The sequence below is a fragment of the Macaca thibetana genome, chromosome 16, assembly GCF_024542745.1.
Source record: "Macaca thibetana thibetana isolate TM-01 chromosome 16, ASM2454274v1, whole genome shotgun sequence".
In the NCBI taxonomy this organism is placed as follows: domain Eukaryota; kingdom Metazoa; phylum Chordata; class Mammalia; order Primates; family Cercopithecidae; genus Macaca; species Macaca thibetana.
In genome coordinates, this window is record NC_065593.1 from 71,813,439 (window position 1) to 71,837,422 (window position 23,984).

The 23,984-nt window shown below is 40.4% G+C and overlaps 1 protein-coding gene across 2 annotated transcripts in view; it reads right to left on the reverse strand.

The window, feature by feature from the left end:
* Window positions 1-23,984, reverse strand: part of BPTF (bromodomain PHD finger transcription factor) — a 152,200-nt gene that overhangs the window by 105,813 nt on the left and 22,403 nt on the right. For both annotated transcript variants that reach the window (XM_050762382.1, XM_050762383.1), the window contains exons 2-3: window positions 16,691-17,513; window positions 4,870-5,093 (exon numbers count right to left, since the gene is read on the reverse strand). In XM_050762382.1, the coding sequence (XP_050618339.1) occupies window positions 4,870-5,093; window positions 16,691-17,513 (1,047 nt within the window). The remainder of the gene's footprint in view (window positions 1-4,869; window positions 5,094-16,690; window positions 17,514-23,984) is intronic.

Here is a 23,984-nt window from a genome sequence, read left to right on the forward strand (position 1 = left end):
TAAAGCATTTCATAATTACCATACAGGCACAGGATAAAGCAAATATAGTAAGCTGTATATTTAGCTACAAATATATAAAGTATAGATCTAGACAATGAATATATGAGTATTTACTGTATCATTCTTTTTTTTCTTTTCTTTTTTTTGAGACAAAGTCTCACTCTGTTGCCCAGGCTGGAGGGCAGTGGCACAATCTCAGCTCACTGCAATCTCCACCTCTGAGTTCAAGCGATTCTTCTGCCTCAGCTTCCCAAGTAGCTGGGATTGCAGGCGTGTGCCACCAGGCCCAGCTAATTTTTGTATTTTTAGTAGAGACGGGGTTTTGCCATGTTGATCAGGCTGGTAACTGTATAATTCTTTCAACCTTTCTGTACATTTGAAATTTTTCGTAAAATATTGAGGAAAAATGGAGAAGAAAAATTGAACTATCAAAAATAGAATTAAACTCTCCTAAGGTAGACACATGTGTTTGTATAAAAACCAGAGAGTTATATATTAGAAATGAAGTATTTTGTTTGAGAGGTTAACATCAAGTCAAAGTCATCAGGACAGGCTACGATTCTGAAATTCCTGTTATGCTGTAAATTATTCTTGGCCATTATCAGAACCCCAGTGGTTTCCATTGTTTTCATCTCATAAAACCAAAAGTTAAAGAACTTTATTATATATTATTTTGGGTATTTACCTGGACTGGGTGGTCCTAAACTGACTATCATAGCCAAGATTTTGGTTACCAGAGAAAGCAAATAAAGGTTAACAGTGGTGGACTGGTGTTTTAATGGGGAATTATTCTATTTGAATGTTCAATTCATTAACAATACACTCCTTAAAAAGGTGCTGGGGCCAGGCGCCGTGGCTCACGCCTGTAATCCCAGCACTTTCGGAGGCCGAGACGGGCGGATCACGAGGTCAAGAGATCGAGACCATCCTGGCTAACACGGTGAAACCCTTTCTCTACTAAAAATACAAAAATTAGCCGGGCACAGTGGCGGGCGCCTGTAGTCCCAGCTACACGGGAGACTGAGGCAGGAGAATGGTGTGAACCCAGGAGGCGGAGCTTGCAGTGAGTGGAGATCGCGCCACTGCACTTCAGCCTGGGCAACAGAGCGAGACTCCGTCTCAAAAAAGAGAAAAGAAAAAAGAAAAAAAAAAAGGTGCTGAGAGGATTAAAGAATTGTAAAACACCTAGTTGAGCACCTGGCCCACAGTAGGCACTCAAAAATGTCAGTGTCCCCTTCTCTTCCCCAACAATTTTCAATTCTCATGAATCCCTCCCCTCCTCCTCTAGTACCAGGTTGATGTTGTACCTTAGCCAAAAAAAAAAAAGGAAAGAAAGAAAAAAATATTTATGTCATTGTTGGGGTCCAGATCTCACCCTTAAACCCAAGGTACAACTCACCTTATTTCCATGTACTCCATGTAGTACTAAGAGGATAACTGCAGGTTGCAAGGCAATCTCACAGCACACAAATTTTACTCATCTAACTTTCTAAGAACATATTGTGGCCTAAAGCTCGATGCTCTCTCTGTTGTTCTCCATTACTATAAAACATTTAACTAAGTGGTTTTTGTTTTGTTTTGTTTTTTAAGACAGAGTCTCACTCTGTAACCCAGGCTGGAGTGCAGTGGCTCACTACGAGCTCTGCCTCCCGGATTCACACCATTCTCCTGCCTCAGGCTTCCAAGTAGCTGGAACTACAGGTGCCTGCTACCACGCCTGGCTAATTTTTTTTGTTTGTTTGTACTTTTAGTAGAGACAGGGTTTCATGTTAGCCAGGATGGTCTCGATCTCCTGACCTCATGATCTGCCCGCCTCAGTCTCCCAAAGTGCTAGGATTACAGGCGTGAGCCACTGTACCCTGCCGGTTTAACTAATTTTTAAAAGTACATTACATGCTGAATTATACTGAACTATAACATGCTCATTATAGGAAATGCAAAAAATACGAAAAGGAAACCAACTACAATTTTACTATGCTAATTGGTTATTTTTTTAATGATAAAACCTAATCCAGTTGGTTATTTAGAGGAAGAGAATTTAAGTATCTCACACAGTTTTTGCATGGTACTTTACTTAACTCTCCAACACGTAGTGTTCTATCACATGATACTTCATAATGAAATTTATCAATTCCCCTATATTAACATTTTTAGGTTTTTACATTCCCCAAATCAAACCACTGAACACTTGATTGTCCATTCCTGTTTTGATTTTGTTCTTTAATTATGATTATACTGTATATATAATTTAATACACAGAAAATATTTTTTTTGTTTTTTTCCATTTTTATTTTTTATTCTGGAAAATATTTTAATTCAATGTACTTTATAAAATCCTATCTCACACTGCCTTTTAGGGGACTGAAGATGGTTCTCCATTGTTGTACTAAAACACAGGAGAGCAAAAAGGGATTGATCTATTTTAATGCCATGAGTCACAAAAGGAAATTAAGGGGGGAAGTGAGCTGGCTGAAATTAATAAAATTTCCTATGATTTGATCTATATGGAGGGGAGACTAAGGCGGAGATTGTGTTACTGCAATTACTGATCTCCCAAAGACTTCTGAATACTAAAAGTTTTCTAATAAAAAAATTACATTTTCCTAAACAGATCTAACAGAGAAATACTTTCAACTACCAGATATGAATAAATATAATTCATGGTAACTAAGAATGCTTTTTTCTGAAGACAAAGTATATTTGCGCCAAAGAGTATTTATATGTGAGAGCCTATCATTCTCCAAAAATATGCATGAATTCACAGGAATATTGATGCAGAATATGTGAGAACAAGCTTGGATACAGCTATCTGGGTATCTTTATTAAATATAAACATTCCATTTTTAAGCAAATGGAGAATGGGGAAAATTAATAGGATTATATGTATAGCAGATAATGCATGCAGAAGAGCAGAACTCAGAACCAGGCACTTAGAAGTGTCCTTGCAGAATCTTACCTAATCATTTTATCTAAGCTAAAACTGAAAAGGCACTACAGTCGGCCCTCTGTGGCCAAAGGTTCTGCATCCTTGGATTCAACCAACCTCGAACTGAAAATACAGTATTCTCAGGATGCAGAACCCTTAGATACGGAATGCCAACTTTTCATATCAGCAGGTTCCACACGGCCAACTGCAGGACTTGGGCATCTACGGATTTTGCTATCTGCAGAGGGCTCTGGAAGCAATCCTTGAGAATACTGAGTGATGACTATATTAAACACAGGTAGTATTTATTAAACATGCACAGAATACATCTGGCGGCACAAAAAAATATATAGCAATAGTGATTGCCTCCGGAGAAAGGAAGGTCAGATTGGAGATTATGAAGGAGACAGATTCATTTTTCACAGCATACCCTTTATACTATTTCAACTTTTGAGACATGTATGTATTTATAACTTAAAAAAATAAAGAGTTGAGTAACAAAGTAAGGTGACACTGAATTATGACCTAATAAATATCCAGTTATAATCCAGTAAGTATAAAATATCCATGAATGTATACTCATAGAAATAAATGCTGAAAAACTAAATGAATAAACAAATCTCCTGTGCAGAAAAATTCCAAATAATTGATGTAGATATTGTCCCTTCAAGAAGGTAGAACATAACTCCCCACCCCCTAAGTGTGGCTGTTTACAGTGACTTGCTTCCAGAAAGTACAGTATTGGGGAGTTGAGGGATGGGGGAGGATGTGGAGAAACCTGACAAGCACTGCCTCAACCAGGGGACCAAGGTTGACATCATCAGTGGTAAGTCACGAGGACAGCATGCACTCTTGCTAAGAAGATGAGAATTGTACTTCACCTCTGTGGTCTTCCTCCCCAAAATGCAAAAACCTAGGCTAACCATGAGAAAAACCCATAATGAGGGCTTTCTACAAAATACCTAATCAGTACTCCCCCAAACTGTCAAGGCCATCAAAAACAAGGAACGTCTGAGAAACCGACAATCCAGAGGAAAACATGATGACTAAATATCACGTGGTATAGGATCATGAGGCAGAAGAAGGACATCAGGCAAAAACTAAAGAAATTTGAATAAAGTATGGACTTGAGTTAGTAACAGTGTATTAATACTGGTCCATTAATTGTAACAAATATCCCACACTAATCTAAGATGTTAATAACAGGGGCAACCAAGTGTAGGATATATGGAAACCCTTTACTATCTTTGCAACTTTTGTATAAATCTAAAATTTTTCTAAAATTCAAAGTTCTATTTTTTAGAAAGGCAAAAAGTTCAAAAAGAATATTATTTCTTAAAATTAAAAACTGGAATGTCAAAGAAGTTTAATAAGACACTTGAATTAAAGAAACAAACTAACATTTTAGGGAATATTAGTAATGACCCAAGGCAGAAATAAAACACTCAAATGTATAGCATCCCTAATTTATGTGGGAATGAACAAGGTTCTCTTGGGAAAATGAAATATGGAGAACAAAAGTAAAATATACACAGTCATGCACTGCACAATGTTTCCGTCCACCAGGAACCACATACATGACGGTGATCCCATAAGATTATATGTATTACCTTTTTAAATGTTTAGATATGCTTAGATACATAAACACCTGCCGTTGTGCTACAACTGCCTATGGGATTCAGGACAGTCACATGACGTACAGGTTTGCAGTCTGGCAGCAATAGGCTATGCCATATAACCTAGGTGTATGGTTTGTGTAAGTGTACTCTGTGATGTTCACACAATGATGACATTGCCAAATGACACGTTTTTCAGAATGTATCCCCATCATTAAGCAATGCATAACTGTTCTTGAAAACTTTATTTTCAAATTTTGCAGTGATTTCAAACCAACAGTTTAGCTCAGACTTAACAAAAATAAAATGAGAAAATGCCCCTCTCACCATTAGCTGCCGCCAGAAAGGATTTGTTACTGCCCCGAGCCTTATTGGTCAGGTCTTCAGTTATGTCCATGTGTCGGTGGATTTCTTCACGCATTTCTTCTAGAATTTTGCAGAGTTCTGCTTCCCAATAATCTTTGTCTAGACAGTCAATTAATTCTGCAAGCTGGACCTTTGTGCTGTAGTACCAAATTTTCTTTTCATTTTCATTTTCTGTATCTTCTTCTCTGTTTAAAAATAGGGGAAAATATATGTTACACATAATGCCACTTATCTGACAGTTCATCTACCCAGTGAAAAGTTAAAACAAAGTTTATGCACTAAAACTCAATATAGGTGCTCACAAGAAATCCCTGCAGGTCTTATTCAAACTCGATTTACTCTGAGAAAGGACATCTAACAAACATGACACAAAGAAAGATGACCTCAAAATTCAGAACCTCGTGAGAGTACTTTGTAGAAGCCAGTTTCAGCTACTTCTCAATCAACTTTAAGATCATCAATGTAACAATATGATGAGAAGAATGTATTTAGAATTATTTTAGAATAAGATAAATTTATTTTAGAGACAGGGCCTCACTTTGTTGCCTAGGCTAGGGTGCAGTGGCACCATCACGGTTCACTGCATACTCATACTCCTAGGCTCAAGCAATTCTCCTGCCTCAGCCTCCCACGTAGCTAGGACTACAGACATGTGCCACAACAGCCAGCTAATTTTATAATATAGTTTAGATATATTTCCAACAAAATGGTGTAAATGCTTTGCTAAGCTGTGGTTCTTGAAGGGGTTATCTCAAATAATATCTCATCCCTCTTCTCTACTTCTGGACAATCGAAGCCCAAACTGGAGAGAAGGGGAGCTTCCTCTCCTGCCTAAAACTCTCCTAAAGTTCCATTCACTTTTAATGGAGTTAAAGACTTTAACAGAGATGGTCACTAACTTAAATCAAACAGGCAAATTAATGTCTAGGACTAGACGTAGAGAAACATATAATGGTATTTCTGTCCGCACTCAAAAGGAATTCCAGAGTATGCGTGCAGCACCTGATGAGAGTGAGTCTGATTTTCCTGTTTACTCAATGGCAAACTGAGGGAACTGAAAGAACTGGGCTTTAGGAGAGATCTGGCTTTAAATACACTCATTTGCTTATAAGATATGTGGACATGGACAAGATACAAGCTCTCTGAGTCTCTAAGCCATTCTATTTACCTCACTTGTAAAATGAGGATATAATAAAACCTGCCTGCAGGCCACTATAAGACTTAAAGGTGTAACGATAAGGCATCTACCACAGTGCCAGGGCACATCAGTGATCGATAAATGTTCATTATTATTAAGGTAATAAATGAAAAACAATTTAGCAGCATTCCAGGAAGGAGTCATTCAGTAATTCTGAAGAAAGAAGGCCTATATTAAATCACAGATAAATAAAAGGATATGGGTGGAGTACCCTTAATCTGAAAATCTGAAATCCAAAATGCTCCAAGATCCAAAAGTTTTTGAGTGCCAACATGCCATTCAAAGGAAATGCTCATTGGAGCATTTCAGATTTTCAGATTAGGAATGATCAACTGGTAAGTATAATGCAAATGTTCCAAAGCCCGTAATACTTCTGATCCAAAGTTTTAGATAAGGGATACTCAACCTATATGGTATTCACTGACTTAACATTTTTCTTCTTGAAGCCACAGAAAGATAAATTCATTAAAGCATAAAGTAGCAAAACAGCAAATACCTGCTAATCCATTCAAAGAAACGCTGGGGGTTTTTCTGGTCTGTTTTAATTTTTTTCTTTTTTTTTTTTGTGACGGAGTCTCGCTCTGTTGCCCAGGCTGGAGTACAGTGGTGCAATCTTGACTCACTACAATCTCCACCTCCCAGGTTCAAGCAATTCTCCTGCCTCAGCCTCCTGAGTAGCTGCGACTACAGGCACATGCCACCACACCTGGCTAATTTTTGTGTTTTTAGTAGAGACGGGGTTTCACTATGTTGGTCAGGCTGGTCTCGAACTCCCAACCTCACGATCCACCTGCCTCAGCCTCCCAAAGTGCTGGGATTACAAGCATGAGGCACCGTGGCCAGGCTTTTTTTTTTTTTTTTTGACAGAGTCTCGCTCTGTCATCCAGGCTGGAGTGCAGTGGCACAATCTAGGCTCACTGCAACCTCTGCCTCCGGGGTTCAAGAATTTCTCATGCCTCAGCCTCTGAAGAAGGTGGGATTTACAGGCATGCACCACCACGCTTGGCTAATTTTTCTACTGTCAGTAGAGACAGGGTTTTGCCATGTTGGCCAGGACAGTCTTGAACTTCTGGCCTCAAGCAATCTGCCCACCTCGGCCTCCTAAAGGGCTGGGATTACAGCCATGAGCCACCGCACTGGGCTGAAAAGTTGTTTTTTTAATACTTAGTTACTTGGCCTATATACAGTTTATATAATCAAAATTATCTGTCCCTGTAAAAGTGACAACAGCTTTTGGTACAAATATACATTATGTATGTATATTTGGTTTTGGAGTTATAATGTGGTTCTGTAGAAGCTCTGATTCCTATAAGGCCTACCACGTTCCTCAGGTTCACCCAAACTGGCCCGGCTTCCCTGAAGTTACCACTTGGCACACATTCTAAGGACTCATAGGGTGGCAAAGAGAAGACAGGCTGGCAAGAAAAGGTTTGCTACAAATATAATTAAGAGTAAAGATACATATTATATGTCTACATTTTAAAGCTTCTTTGACTTTTACCTAGGTTAGATAAGTAGAAGGTTAATGACTAACAATAAGTTTCAAGTTTCATTTCTAAACAAACTCATAGAAATGAAGAGTAAAGAACACTAGTGAGATGAGTTGAATAATGTCTCCCAAAGTTCATGTCCACCTGAAACCTCAGGATGTGATCTTATTTGGAAATAGGGTCTCTGCAGATGTAATTAGTTAAGGATCTTGAGATAAAAATCATCCTGGATTTAGGGTGGCCCCTAAGTCAAATGACTGGTATCCTTAGAAAAGGAGAGGACCCAGGGTGACACATAGAAAAGAAGGTAATGGGCCGAGTGAGGTGGATGATGCCTGTAATCACAGCACTTGGGGAGGCCGAGGCGGGCAGATCACAACGTCGGGAGATGGAGACCAACCTGGCTAACACAGCGAAACCCCGTCTCTACTAACAATACAAAAAATTGGCCAGGAGTGGTGGCGGGCACCTGTAGTCCCAGCTACTCAGGAGGCAGAGGTAGGAGAATCGCTTGAACCTGGGAGGTGGAGGTTGCAGTGAGCCGAGATCCTGCCACTGGACTGAAGCCTGGGTGACAGAGACTCCATGTCTCAAAAAAACAGAAAAGAAAAAGAAAAGAAGGTAGCACAGAGGCAGAGACTGGAGTGATGTGTCTGTCTGTAAACCAAGAAATGCCAAGGACTGCCAAAAGCTAGGAGACACACATGGAACAGATTCTCTTTGAGAGTCTCCAGAAAAACCAACCCTACTGACCTATGATTTTAGACTTCTGGCCTCCAGGACTGTGAGACAATAAATTCATTTTTTTTTAAAGCCACCCCATTTGTGGTACTTTGTAATGGTGGCCCTAGGAAACTCCCAACTTTTGGTATGGGAAGTAGGGTGCTTACTGCTAACATACTCAAAAATGTGAAAGTGGTTTTAGAATTGAGTAATGGGAAGAGGCTGGAAGAACTGTTAGATAGTTGATAGAAAAAACCTAGGCTGCCTTGAAAAGATGGTGACAGCGAGATTGGAATCATGCTGCCAGCAAGCCAAGAACACTTGGGGTGCTAGAAGCTAGAAAAGGCCAAAAAAAGCAAGGATTTTTTCCCAGGGCCTGCAGAGGGAGCATGGCCCTGCTGACACCTTTGAGTTCAGACTTCTATTCTCCAAAACTGTTAAATAATCAATTTTCTCTGTTTTAAACTACCCAGTTTTATAGTACTTTGTTATAGCAGCCGCAGGAAACTGATACAACTAGCAATTCAGCAATTAAAGACAAAAGCTAGGTCCTAAGCTCTTGGTCAAACAGCCCAAGTAGTGCTTAGGAGCACATTCTGGAGCCCGAATGCCTGGATTCAAATCCCGATTCCATCACTGAGTAGTTGTGTGATCTTGGATAAACTACTTAAAACTCTTTATGCCTCAGTCTCTCCATCTGAAAGACAGGGTGATGGTACGTATCCTGGAAGACGCTGTAGTTAGAATTAAAATATATAAAGTATTTAGAGTAGTACCAGCACTTCATGGGTATAACATACATAGTTGTCATCATTTTCCTCACCTTATGAAACATATAATATTTACCTTAAAACAAATAACTGGGCTGGGCGTGGTGGCTCACACCTGCAATCCCAGCACTTTGGAAGGCTGAGGCAGGTGGATCACCTGAAGTCGGGAGTTCAAGACCTGCCTGACCAACATGGTGATACCCCATCTCTACTAAAAATACAAAAATTAGCCAGGTGTGGTGGTGGGCACCTGTAATCCCAGCTACTTGGGAGGCTGAGGTAGGAGAATCACTTGAACCTGGGAAGCGGAGGTTGCAGTGAGCCGAGGTTGTGCCACTGCACTCCAGCCTGGGCAACAAAGTGAGTCTTGTCTCAAAAAACAAAACAAAACAAAAAAACTATTGGTAGGATGGGTGTTTTAAAAAGTAGTATTTCAGGATGCAAGAGAAAAAGGGGTTCAGGGAAAGAAAGGGGTGCAGGCAAAGGAAGCTCTAGGAAGTAGCATAAATAGGCTGAGACCTGAAGAATGAGTTAGTTAGCCAACAGGTTTTTAGGTGCTTTTGTTTGCTTTTTATTTGGTTTTAAGTGTTAGAAACCAAGATAATTAAATGTACAAAGTTAGGGATCTGTGTTAAAGAGTCTGAAGTTTCTGTTAAGAGCAAATGGGGCCAGGCGCGGTGGCTCAAGCCTGTAATCCCAGCACTTTGGGAGGCCGAGACGGGTGGATCACTGGGTCAGGATATCGAGACCATCCTGACTAACGCGGTGAAACCCCGTCTCTACTAAAAAATACAAAAAAACTAGCCGAGCGAGGTGGCGGGTGCCTTTAGTCCCAGCTACTCCGGAGGCTGAGGCAGCAGAATGGTGTGAACCCGGGAGGTGGAGCTTGCAGTGAGCTGAGATCCAGCCACTGCACTCCAGCCTGGGGGACAGAGAAAGACTCCGTCTCAAAAAAAAAAAAAAAAGAGCAAATGGAAGTAACTGTAATTAAAAGGTTTTTCAACTTAGGGGAAAGGAGACATGATCAAAATTGCTGTTTTAAAAAATCATCCAGCTATGTATGGCTGGACATAGTGGCTCACATCTGTAATCCCAGCACGCTGGGAGACCAAGGCAGGTTGATCACCTGAGGTCAGGAGTTCAGTATCAGCCTGGCCAACATGGTGAAATCCCGTCTCTGCTAAAACTACAAAATTAGTAGTTGTAATCCCACCTACTCGGGAGGCTAAAGTATGAGAATCGCTTGAATCTGGGAGACAGGGGGTTGCAGTGAGCCGAGATTGGGCCACTGCACTCCAGCATGGGTGAGACTCCATCTCAAAAAAAAAAAAAAAAAATCTTGGAGGGTTGGGGTAGGGGGTTACATATAGACCACTTGACCACTTTAGGGTGACTGACTAGTCTAATGAAGATGACACTGGCTTGTATCATGGAGGGATAGTGGGAATGGAGAGAAACTGATTCAATATTTATTTTAAAGGCATAACAAACAATAAAGGAAAAAGTTTATTCCCATATTTCTAGTTTGAGCAGCTGGTGGGACAGTAATCCCATTTACTAAGACGAGAACACTGGACGAAGAGTAGGTAATGGGGGGAAATGATGAGTTCAGTTTTAAACATCTTTGAGGTGCCTGCTTTGTGGACACGTCCAGGAGTCTGCTGGACATACAGCACTGAACGCGGACAGAAGAAATTCAGACACAGGTCTGATGGCAACTAAAGTCAGTAAGTTAATATGTGGCTTGTACCTAGAATGGGGTGTAGAAAGCTGGATAGATTTAAAAGCATAGTTTTGTTATTCGGAAACTAAAAAGAATACAGATTTTTAAAATGCCGTTTAAAGGCATGTGGTGGTTCACGCCTGTTGTAATCCTAGCACTTTGGGAGGCCAAGGCTGGAGGATCGCTTGAGCCCAGGAGTTCGAGACCAGCCTGGCAACACAGACTCTCTCTCTACAAAAAAAAAATATATATAATGCTGTGTTCGCGTAATTTTGTTTAGAATGGAGATGACAGAAAAATGTACTAATCTAATCTGGTAATTTCTATTTCAGTAGGTCCCAATTTCAAAGGATTGACAGGATAAAAGCAATAGTTAAGACAGATTGGCCCACTTACATAATGAATGAAAACTGGCCTCTAAGTTATACACTGAGCAAGTCTTGGATCCTCAGGTGGACTATAAATTCATATATAAGAACCTTTTTTATTATATGCTTCACCAATCTATACAAATAACATATTTTAAGCACTTATTAAAAGCAATAATGGAAAACTTAATTTCTATAAAAATTGCTAACATTACAATTAAAACCTCTGCATACTATAAACTGTGTGAAAATTTTACATGGCTTTAAAATCATCACCAGGAGTCCACATACAATCTACCACAAAGGTACAGTTAAACTGAAATTATTTTAATCTCATTTTCATAAAAGATGTAAAATCTTTCAGATTTGTCAAAATTGTTGACACAGAATACTTATCACTATGTTTAAAGTTTCCTACTTGATTTTACATAGAAAAATACTCAAAATATCACAGCATAGAAAAAGATATCCTATTTGCCTGAAATCATCTTTAAAATCTGTGCACTTTATTAAGCATCAAAAAAGGCAATTTGAATGACAACTACAGCTTTTATTGATTTATTTTTTTTTGAGACGGAGTCTCACTCTGTCGCCCAGGCTGGAGTGCAGTGGCCGGATCTCAGCTCACTGCAAGCTCCGCCTCCCAGGTTTACGCCATTCTCCTGCCTCAGCCTCCCGAGTAGCTGGGACTACAGGCGCCCACCACCACGCCCGGCTAGTTTTTTGTATTTTTTTAGTAGAGACGGGGTTTCACCGTGTTAGCCAGGATGGTCTCGATCTCCTGACCTCGTGATCCGCCCGTCTCGGCCTCCCAAAGTGCTGGGATTACAGGCTTGAGCCACCGCACCCGGCCAACTATAGCTTTTAAAGCAAATAAACTTAAATGAACAGTTTTATTGACAAACATAACTTAAGAATTTTACTGTTGCACTAAGAAAATAAAATATTTGATTTCCTCAATAATGCATCAAAAATTCACCCACAGGTATTAAACAGTCATCTGAGTCATGTGATTTCAAAGGTTTGCATTTATGTAACTATAAAATAGCATATATTTTGCTTCCCTGAATGCTGTTTCGTATATTGATACTGATATATCAGGAAACAGAACTTTTCTGAAATGCCACTTAGATTAGATTTTCTAAGAATGCCTTTATTTCAAATTTGTTAAGATTTCATAAATACTCACTGCAGATATAACAAAAACCATTTTAGGATCTTTCTCCCCAAGTTATAAAGCACTGGTTTTAACAGCTAAAACAATGCAAGTTGCAGACTTCTCAAGAAGATGGTTTGAAAACTAGACTACAGTATAAAATAAGGTACTGAAAATACTCTCATAAAACATGCTCTGAAAAAACTTCCAGGTTCTAACTCCTAAGAGCCACAGGGTCTTGGGCAAAATCAAGGGCAAATTATTTAACCTCTTTGAGATTTAGGCTCTTCATCTATAAAATGCAGACAAAAATAGTGCCTGCAAGGCAGGGCATGGTGGCTCAGGCCTGTAATCCTACCACTTTGGGAGGCTGAGGTGGGAGGATTGCTTGAACCCAGGAGTTCGAGACCAGCCTGGCCAAGGCGGTGAGACCGCTACAAAACAAAAAATTAAAAAATCAGCTGGATGTGGTGGCACGTGCCTGTAGTCCCAGCTCCTAGCGGGGCTGAGGTGAGAGGATGGCCCAAGCCTAGGAGACTGAGACTGCAGTGAGCCATGATCATGCCACTGTACTCTAGCCTGGGCGACAGTGAATCCCTGTCTCCAAAAATAATTAAAAATAAAATTAAAATTAAAAAATAAAGTACCTGCATTATTGGGCTGTTGGAAGGATTAATTTAAAATACATAAAATGCTTAGGACACTGTGAGGCACGCGTGGAAGTGCTCAATAAATGTTGCTCTTGGCTATTCCTAATTTATCACAACTACTTCTATTTACAGGTCTCCGAAACTAAGACCTATACCACTGATTACTGTGTAATGAGCCTTAAAGAGGTCAAGGTTTTTCTGTATGTGGACAAGGCGGCTTTGGTCTCTATCTGGCCAAAAAGCACAGCACAGGGAAAGAAAGAGGCAGTGAGAGTGAATATCCAAAGGGTGAGGACAAGCAGCACAAGAAGGAAGGCACAGGAATGGGAGAACTGGAACATGGACTAAATTTCACCTACTTCCTAATTTGTTCCCAGCCATCCTGATGACTATGAGCTCCTTTCAGGAAGCCACTTGAGACTGTGTGAACGTGACCTGCTAACTGCGGAATGTCTATACAGACTACAGCACCGGGCTCCCTGACAGGCAGCATGACTGAATTTCCACTTACAATGACAACACAGCAGTAAACTTTTTTTTTTTTTTGAGACAGACAGAGTCTCACTCCATCACCCAGGCTGGAGTACAGTGGCGCCATCTTGGCTCATTGCAACCTCTGCCTCCTGGGTTCAAGTGATTCCTGTGCCTCAGCTTCCCAAGAGCAATAAACTTTAAAAATGTGGTTACAGTTATTTCACCATTTGGAATGACCTTGCTGACAAAGGTTTCCGTGTTACCACCTCAACAGCAAAATGTCAAAACAAAGACAAAAACAAAAAACGGCACAAGGAATACCATGACCACATGTATGGGAGGTAAGGGAGCAAGAAAAGAAAAAAATTACACATATTTTACACATATATCTTAAAATATCTGATCCAAACCAAAAGACACAGAATATACATTTAAAACCTTATGTATTGTTTCTCATAGCAGTTTCTGGGTTAAGGTGACAGATTTCATTTTGCTCCCTCCTGAAAACTTCTTAAAACCATGCTAAAGAAATATTGTTAGGCTGGACGCAGTGGCTCACGCCTATAATCCCAGCACTTTGAGAGGCCGAGGAGGGCAGATGGCTTGAGCTCACAAGTTCGAGACCAGCCTGAGTAACATGGTGAAACCCTGTCTCTACAAAAAATGCAAAAATTAGCCGGGCATGGTGGCACACACCTGTAGTTCCAGCTACTTGGGGGGCTGAAGCAGGAGGACTGCTTGAGCCCAGGAGGTCGAGGCTGCAGTTAGCCGAGATAGTGCCACTGCACTCCAGAGCCTGGGTGACAAAGGGAGATCCTGTCTTCGAAAAAAAGAAAAAAAAAATTGTTAAAGACAAACTCATAAGGATAAAGTAGGGGAGACATAGTAACAACAACAACAAAAAAATCCGAATGTAGATGAACAGTGATTACTGCCTCAGCAGACCCAAGAAAGTCCATCTCAAACTAAAAAGGAAGGTGAGGTTGAGAACACAATCCTCAAAAAGCAATGATAACGAGGAGGAGTAGGTGTCTCTAGAATAGGGAACTGGCTGGAGTAGATTTCCAAACCATCTCTCTCCCCTTCAAGCTATCAAAGGTCTAGTCTCTGGAGGAGTTAAATTGAGGTTCCCTGGACTGGGAGAAACCACGCTCAGTTGTGAACAAAGGTATTGTACAGAAAACTGAGGATTTAAGTGACAATACACATAGTAAATGCTGTGTGCACAATAAATGAAGCTTTCGTCCACCACTCAGCCACCAGAATACCACTAGCAAGACCTTCATGCTTCAAGCAGGAAACAGGAAAAGGCCTTTCCATGCCATCGCTCCTCTAGAGCTTACTCTCGAGGACAGACCTCAAGATACTGACAAGAGGGATTTCCCCCAATAAAAGAGACAGTGAAAATCATCCAATGGTTAAGTCAATTTGATAAGGCCCATCCACTGGCTCAGAGCTTCCAACTGGCTACATAGTACCACAATGATAATGAGGAGCAGAAAATTAAGAATTAATAAACATCTGAATATGAAATAGAAAAACCAAAACAAAGAATAGGAAGAACCAACTTAGAAGAAACAGACCACGCACAGAGGAGAGAAAAAAATCTGTCATTAATGGCCTCAGAAAGTTAAGAGAAAATATTATATCCAAGACACAGAAAGAGGATTTTACTATTTTTTTTAAAGGAAGATTCTAAAAACAAAAGAGCTCTTAGATAATAAAAATATGGTAGCAGAAAGGAAAAACTGGATAGTAGGGTTGGACGACCAAGATAAGGAAATCTTAAGAAACTGAACACATACACATACCCCAAAGAGAAAAAGAGACAAAGAGGAAAACTGGAGAGAATGATAAGAAAGTCAGAAGACCAAAACAGGAAGTCCAACATTCAATAAAATCATAGCTCAAGATAAATACAAGAGGGAAAAGAGGAAGTTGTCAAGAGAAGTTCTCAGAATCAAAGAACACAATTGCCAGATTGAAAATGTCCACCAAAATTACGTCGTGGATGAGAGCGGCCCACACAAGGGCGTGTCACTGTAAAACTGCGGAACCCCATAGACAGTGAAGATTCTATAAGCTTCCAGCCACAAAGAATGAAGAATCAGTGTGGATTCAGATTTCTCAACAGCACACTGATAAAGTTTCTACTCTCCTTTCCATGCCCTGCTCTGACATTCATTTCATCCTACCAGAATTTTTCATTTGACCTAATTCTAAGAACTGGAAGAGGGCTTTGAAGACTTCAGAAGCTGAAGATACAAAGTAGCCCATCTCTCTGACCATATAGCCACGAGATGTCAGATACTCAGTCCACACTACAACCCTGCCTGATGCCCTGACTGAGGTAAACCCTGAGACTGTCTCCTGACCTCGTCCACAGACTTCTCAGAAGAGCTTCTCGAAAACCCTCAGGAACACTGAGGCCAGACTATGACCCTGAGTCTGTTGGGATCATCTTCTCCTGGGGGATTCCAACCAATAATGGCAGAGCTGACCTTTCCTTAGACAACTAGGTATTTTCTTGCTGTTCCATTTTACATACAGATACGGTAAAACCAAAAAAGAGAAGTAAAACAATCCTGACACCAAAGTTAGGGATGGATGACCTGAGCTAGGCCAAAAACAGGCTCACAGTGGTATTCCACCTAGAAACATTCTTTTTTTTTTTTTTTTTTTTTTTTTTTTTTTGAGACAGAATCTGTCTCTGTCACCCAGGCTAGAATGCAGTGGCATGATCTCAGCTCGCTGCAGCCTCCACCTCCGAGGTTCAAGCAATTCTCCTGTCTCTGCCTCCTGAGTAGCTGGGATTACAGGTATGTGCCACCACACTTGGCTAAGTTTTGTATTTTCAGTAGAGGTGGGGTTTCACCACGTTGGCCAGACTGGTCTCAAACTCCCAACCTCAGGTGATCCACCCACCTCGGCCTCCCAAAGTGCTGGGATTACAGGTGTGAGCTGCTGTGCCCAGCCCACCTAGAAACATTCTATTTCTTATCCTAGGCATCAAAAACAATGGAATTTTGCTTCTTTCATATATGTTTCCTTTACCTTCTTAAAAGCTATTTTAATGCACATATTCCTTCAATTAAGAAATTATTTAACTGTATAACTATTAAGTTACAAAGGTTTATACCACATCAACAGCATAGGTCTGCTATATCAATCATGAAGGAAACTGGTTTAATTTTAAATGCATACAAAAAATTAAGACCAGATTTACTTACATTATGAGTCTTCGGTTCAGGAACCAGTATTTCCTCCGACTTCTGTCATATCCAATAGGTTCGTGTCGAATATATGGTTTATTTTTTTGGATTTCAGCAACACAGTCAGTCACACCAGGCACCTTGTGTGCTACACAGACTTCACACTGCCACTCGTCCTCTGGCACCTCCTCAAGAGGTGGCTTCACACATTCCAAATGGTATACTGCTGAACATGTCTCACAGCAAAGCAAATCCCCAAGTTTGTGACAAACCCTACAATGGTCATCATATTGTATCACCCCTTCAGACATCAATTCCTCTCGAGCAATATTTGTTGTAAGAAACTGATCGACTAAAAACTGTAGAACTTTGATCTTGTTCTCTACTGGTCCATATGGGTAGTCCTCTGCCTCTTGGTAAGGAAGAACGTGATGGTACTCCTTATCACTCTCACAGTACACCCGCAGCACCTCTGGCCACGTCATCCCATCTATGAAATACAGCGTGGAATTAACGCTATCTTTCAGATCAGCAGGTCCAAAGGTAGTATTGGAAGTGTCTTCTTCACGCAGAACTGCTTTCAAAAGCACAACGTGCATCTCTGCCATGAGTGTGCACTGCTCTTGGCTCACCAGAGCTGCACAAAAGTCCTCAAAGCGAAAAGGAGATAATCTCAAAACAGTGCCAAAGTTCCGCAGTACCTCGTAAATGGCAATAACATTCATTATATGCTCATTAGGCACCATTAAATCCTCAGAGGACTTGGGAAATTCAAGGGGCGGGATGTCTTTTTCTTCCAATATCGGAGAACGAGGCCGATGTACTCTTGGTTTTCGCCTACCTGTAAAGAAAGAAATGACATCATTACAAATCAATATATTACATCATTTCTACAAATTTCCTATTTGAACATATACCCCCCAAAAATAGATAAGCACATTCCTTTAATAATTGTCAAGTTAAAATAATATGAAGAAGCAATGATTCAGCTCTAATTTTTAAGTCTACAGAAAATCTAAATTCAAAGTTTTCCCATTAGACTATAAACCAGAAGTAAAAAAATTATAATCAGTTCTCAATTACCTAGAGGGATTAACTGGCTCACAGGTAACCATGATTAAAACATAACAGTGTCAGAACAAGGATCTCTAAGGAAATAATAATAATAATAATAAATAACTGCATTTATGAATGATTTGACAAGAATATAAATGAGAAAAAACATTTACACATAAGATACACAGCACAAAGCAGGCGCAACAGATCTCACAAAGTCAACTGTAATACAGAAATGCCTGTCAACAACCAGACAGGAAGTTCCCAGGGTAGACCTCTTTTTTTCTGCCAGAAGTACCTCCTAAGCAGAGTTCCACAGTGAAGCATGGGCTCAAGGTGAAGACAGAAAGGAAAGAAGTGCAGAGGAGGAGAGAAGAATTCCAATGCTGGGGGAAAAGAAAAGTGGCTTACCTAGGAAACAGACAACAGACTACATTTCTTACCAGTCAGTTAAACAACTTTTTAGATACCTGTTCCCCAATTTATGAGATGTGATGTCCAGATATACATATGTAAGTATATAAATGTATCAATATACATAATTGAGAGTTTTGTTTTTAACAAACGTATGTATCTCACTTAATCACCTAGAGCCGTCACCTAGGCTGGAGTGCAGTGGCACAATCTCAGCTCACTGCAACCTCCGCCTCCCAGATTCAAGCGATTCTCCTGTCTCAGCCTCCTGAGTAGCTGGGACCACAGGCAGGCGCCACCACCCCCAGCTAATTTTTGTATTTTTTAGTAGAGATGGGGTTTCACCACATTGGCTAGGCTGGTCTCAAACTCCTGACCTCAGGTGGTCCACCCACCTCGGCCTCCCAAAGTGCTAGGATTACAGGTGTGAGCCACCACACACGGCCCATTCTGATCTATTTTTGGGAGAGTATAAATTGGTTGAATTTTTAGAAGGCAATTTGGCAAAAATCTATCTAAATGTATATCCCTTTGAGACCCTGTCATTTCACCTCCTGGAATTAATCCTACACACTCACACATTCATTTAAGTACAAAATATTTAATTCAATATAGTTTACAAAAGCTGAAACTTGGCCGGGCGCAGTGGCTCATGCCTGTAATCCCAGCACTTTGGGAGGCCGAGGCGGGCGGATCACGAGGTCAGGAAATCGAGACCATCCTGGCGAACACGGTGAAACCCCGTCTCTACTAAAAATACAAAAAAAATTAGCTGGGCGTGGTGGCGGTCGCCTGTAGTCCCAGCTCCTCGGGAGGCTGAGGCAGGAGAATGGCGTGAACCCAGGAGGCGAAGGAGCTTGTAGTGGGCGGAGATCACGCCACTGCACTCCAGCCTGAGAAACAGAGCAAGACTCCGTCTCAAAAAAAAAAAAAAGCTGAAACTTTTGCACGGGTTTTCTTTTTAATCTAAATATACATAAATAGTTAAAAGAATTATGATGCATCCACACAATGGAATAAAATTCAGTAGTGGTAAAATTCCTATGTGTTAATATGAAACAATCTTTAAGATACAGTGTTAAGCAGAAGGAATGAACAGCTACACAACAATGAATAGAATGTCATTTGAATAAAGAAACTAAAAATAAAAAGGAGGCCGGGCTGGTGGCTCAAGCCTGTAATCCCAGCACTTTGGGAGGCTGAGACGGGCGGATCACGAGGTCAGGAGATCGAGACCATCCTGGCTAACACGGTGAAACCCGTCTCTACTAAAAAACACAAAAAACTAGCCAGGCGAGGTGGCGGGCGCCTGTAGTCCTAGCTACTCGGGAGGCTGAGGCAGGAGAATGGCGTAAACCCGGGAGGCGGAGCTTGCAGTGAGCTGAGATCCGGCCACTGCACTCCAGCCTGGGTGACAGAGCGAGACTCCGCTTCAAAAAAAAAAAAAAAAGAGGAGGGCAAGGGGATAGTGATAAAGTATATATATCTAAGAGGTCATATAAGAATCTTTTTAGAGTAGTTGCTTCTGGGGAGAGTTGGGGGACAGGAAAAGAAGACTAATTTCTTTTTACTTTTTTATACTTTAAAAAATAATTCATGCATGTATTTTCATCATAAAATTTTAAAATAAAAAATTGGACAGGTATCTATACAAACATAAAACTTTTAATACTCACATCAATAAAATGATGCTGCTACTGACTACTGATACTCTTATATAAATACAAAGTCATTATACTAAATTCAAAGATTCAAGTTTATAGAATTGAACACAGACTACAGTGTATAAAGAGAGAACACATTAAATTAAACCATTTAAGCCCCTCAACTGTCAATCATTAGTATAAGAAAGTCAAGTCATTTCACTTATTCACAGAAGTGTATTCAGAATACACCACTGAGCATTACACTCATTATCATTTTCAACACTGATCAGGTATCTATCTACCAGGTGAATTACATTAATTTTCCTGCATTTAAAAAAAAAAAAAAAGGACCCCAAGCTCACTAGTTAGCAAGAAAAAGCAAAGTAAAACCACAATGAAATAACTGTTCTCATACTCCTCAATGGACAAAAATTTAACAGTTTAACCAAACAAACTATTGGGAAGGATGCAGAACAATGGAAACAGGAGTATACCACCACTGGGACTGTAAACTTCACAACTTCAGACAGCAATTCAGTAATTAGTCAAGTTTAAGGTTCTGCATATAACTGAACAGCCTGCAAACCGTTTGCCCACAACCAAGTAAGAAATATTATTTTACATCTTATCCAGTACACATACCCCTGAAAACAAAAGCTCTATAAAACACTATTCTCACTACATGCTTTATAACAGTATCTTCTCTCCTACCAATATTTTCTATTCTATTCTCTTTCTACTTTTGAAACATGCTGCTTGCAGCTCACAGAAAAATACTTCTCTAGAGAAACTATCCTTATGCATATGCATGTGAAGGAAAAGTTAAATATTAAATTTGAACTCAATTGAACGTGGACACAAACAATGGTCACCAAGGGTTGGAACAGGCTGTGTGAGCCCCTTGAGGCGTTCATCCAGCGCTGTTGGGCAGAAATCTCTATTTCAATTTATTCCTATACGGTGGTTAAAAACAAAAAACAAACAAACAAAAAAAACACCAGAAAATCACAAAAACAAGTTGACCTTTTTGTGTTCCTTGAGCCCAGTCCCGAAAGGCCCTTGTGACTGGATCTCATGCCAAACAACTCGTTACAAAAACAGCTAGGGTCCCAGGCTCTGCCCAAGCTTCATGAGAATGCTCCTCGTCTGTGCACAGATGAGTGGCCGACTCTGGAGCCCAGCCTGCAGTCTAGTGACAAATCCTCCATAGTCTGGTGAGTGTAAACAGATATATCACTTTTCCCTTCCCTTTCCATTACAATTTGCTCACTGTATCAATTTGCCTATTATATCATTTACTTATTATATCCGCATTGCCATTTACGTGGGATAAAGCTTGTCTACCCTTAAAGGTAGCGTGTGTGTCTTTTCTTCTCCCCTAGTGTATTTCCCACATAGAACAACGCAGAGCATTTAACATTGTTTATAAAAGCAAAGAAACAATCAATCAACCAAGCTAAAAACAACCAAAATGTCCATCAACAGGAAAACAGTTGAATTGTGGCTTATTCATTGGATAGAATTCTACAGATCAATCTTAAGTAATTTAGGGCTATGCATATCAACATGGTTCAATCTTAAAAATAAAAACACCGGGCAGGGTACAGTGGCTCATGCCTGTAATCCCAGCACTCTGGGAGGCCAAGGTGGGCAGATCATGAGGTCAGGAATTCCGGACTAGCCTGGCCAATATGGTGAAACCCCGTCTCTACCAAAAATACAAAAATTAGCTGGGTGTGGTGGCATACACCTGTACTCCCAGCTACTCGGGAGACTGAGGCAGAAGAATCGTTTGAACCTGGGAGACGGAGGTTGCAGTGAGCCGAGATCGTGCCACCGCCAGCCTAGGCGACAGAGCGAGACTCTGTCTCAAAAAACAAACCAACAAACAAAAACACCATGAAGCAAAAGAAAAGTTTTTTAATTTTAAAATGTAAAACCATGGAAAAATAGTTTTATATACTACTTATGGATAAATACATATATCAACTAATAGTTAACATCACCACTAGAATATAATCTCCTTAAGGGCAGGGATTTTTTAAGCTGTTTGCCAATGTTCAGTGGCTAGCATATAATAAGCTATTAAATAAACATTTATTGAAAGAATTAGTAGTTTTGAAAGTGCTAGCCCATGCACTTACACAAGAAAATTATATCCTTGCATTATCTGATGACATTAGAAATGTGTTTTGATTTCTATGTAAGTAAATACATGACTACAGTGAGAAGCCTTAACACCATGGTTCTCAAACTTCAGAGTGCATATGTTACTGATTCAATAGGTCTAGAAGAGAGTCGGAGAACTTGCATTTCTTTTTTTTTTTTTTTTTCTGAGATGGAGTCTTGCTCTGTTGCCCAGGATGGAGTGCAATGGCACGATCTCGGCTCACTGCAACCTCTGTCACCCAGGTTCAAGTGATTCTCCTGCCTCAGCCTCCCGAGTAGCTGGGATTACAGGTGCCCACCATCATGGCCGGCTAATTTTTTTTTTGCATTTTTAGTGGAGACGGGGTTTCCCCATGTTGGCCAGGCTGGTCTCAAACCCCTCACCTCAAGTGATCCACCCACCTTATCCTCCCAAAGTGCTGGGATTACAGGTGTGAGCCATCACGCCCGGTCGAGAACTTGCATTTCTAACAATTCCCAGGTTGTGCTATTCTGGCGAACCATACTCTGAGAAACACCTCCCTATAACCTGATAGGTTATTTCCCCTAAGATCCAGGTGAGTAAAAATTAATACACATTAGATGAAATTCCAGAAGTTACCTTCAAACCTTGCTATTCATTGAATGTCATGAAAATATTGGAAAAACAAACAAACAAAAAGAAACAAAAACCTTGCTACTCAACAAGTGATTGGCATTATCACGTTTGAGAGCAATTCAGAATCTCAGGCCCAAGCCCAGGCCTACTAAATTAGGATCTGCAGTTTCTCACCATCTTCAGGTAATTTATATGGTCATTAAAGTTTGAAAAGCTGCCTTGAGCCGGGCATGGTGGCTCACGCCTGTAATCCCAGCACTTTGGGAGGCCGAGGCGGGTGGATCACCTGAGATCAGGAGTTCGAGACCAGCCTGATCAACATGGAGAAATCTCGTCTCTACTAAAAATACAAAAATTAGCCAGGCGTGGTGGCGCATGCCTGTTATCCCACCTACTCGGGAGGCTGAGACAGGAGAATTGCTTGAACCTAGGAGGCGGAGGTTGTGGTGAGCCGAGATCGTGCCATTGCACTCCAGCCTGGGCAACAGAGCAAGACTTCGTCTCAAAGAAAAAGAAAAAAAAGAAAAGCTGCCTTGAAATGGAAGTGCAGCAAAAATCATCTGGTAAATTGTTAAAAGTAATCTCAAATGCAACCCAAATTCACAGAACCCCAGGTGAAGCTCAGTAATCTGTATTTTTATCCTTCTCCCCAAATAATTCTGATGTGCAGGCAAGTTTGAAAACCACTACTTTAAAGAAAATGGATACTCCCCTTACCAAGCAGAAAGGGCTTTGGAAATTCATGCAAGGGAAGCAAAAAGATGCCTCAGGAGGCATGATTACAATAGGATTGATGCAAAGGGAAGCTGAAGCTTAATCAAAGACATTAATATATGCCGACAAAAGAAAATGCTAAGGACGTCAAGTGGTCTGCATGAATTCTGAAGAAAAATGGAGAACCAAAGAACAAAATTTGTCAATGAATTTCCAGCACAGTCTAGCTTAAGGGAGTGAATTTCCTGACTGAATGGCAGACTCTGGACCACCTGGCGGTTATTACCTCAATGGAGGAATTATGTTATAATGTATAGGTATTCCAATTAGAATGACCTGGCATTTACTGAGGCAAAATTTTCTGCTGCTTTGTATTCTGTAATACCAGAGGGATCTACATGGATATTCTCTTCTCTGAACTGTTTGGATGAACTAATCAACAGCACTCATCATTCCTTGGTTTTTAAATATGCACTGTAGTCATAACCTGTTATTTAATTAATTTCTCATACTTTTAATAAAAAAAAGTTTGCCTATATAGACAGAATTTGCCTTACTTTGCTGAAATTCTGAGAAATCCTAGACAGTTTTCAAGCCCGGGCACAAATGTCACCTCTACTACCCTTTGCTGTGCCTCCAGGCGCTGTGCTTCGTACACTTTGTGTGGTCCTCCATGACAGCGTGAGCACCGTTATATTACAGGCAATTACTCATG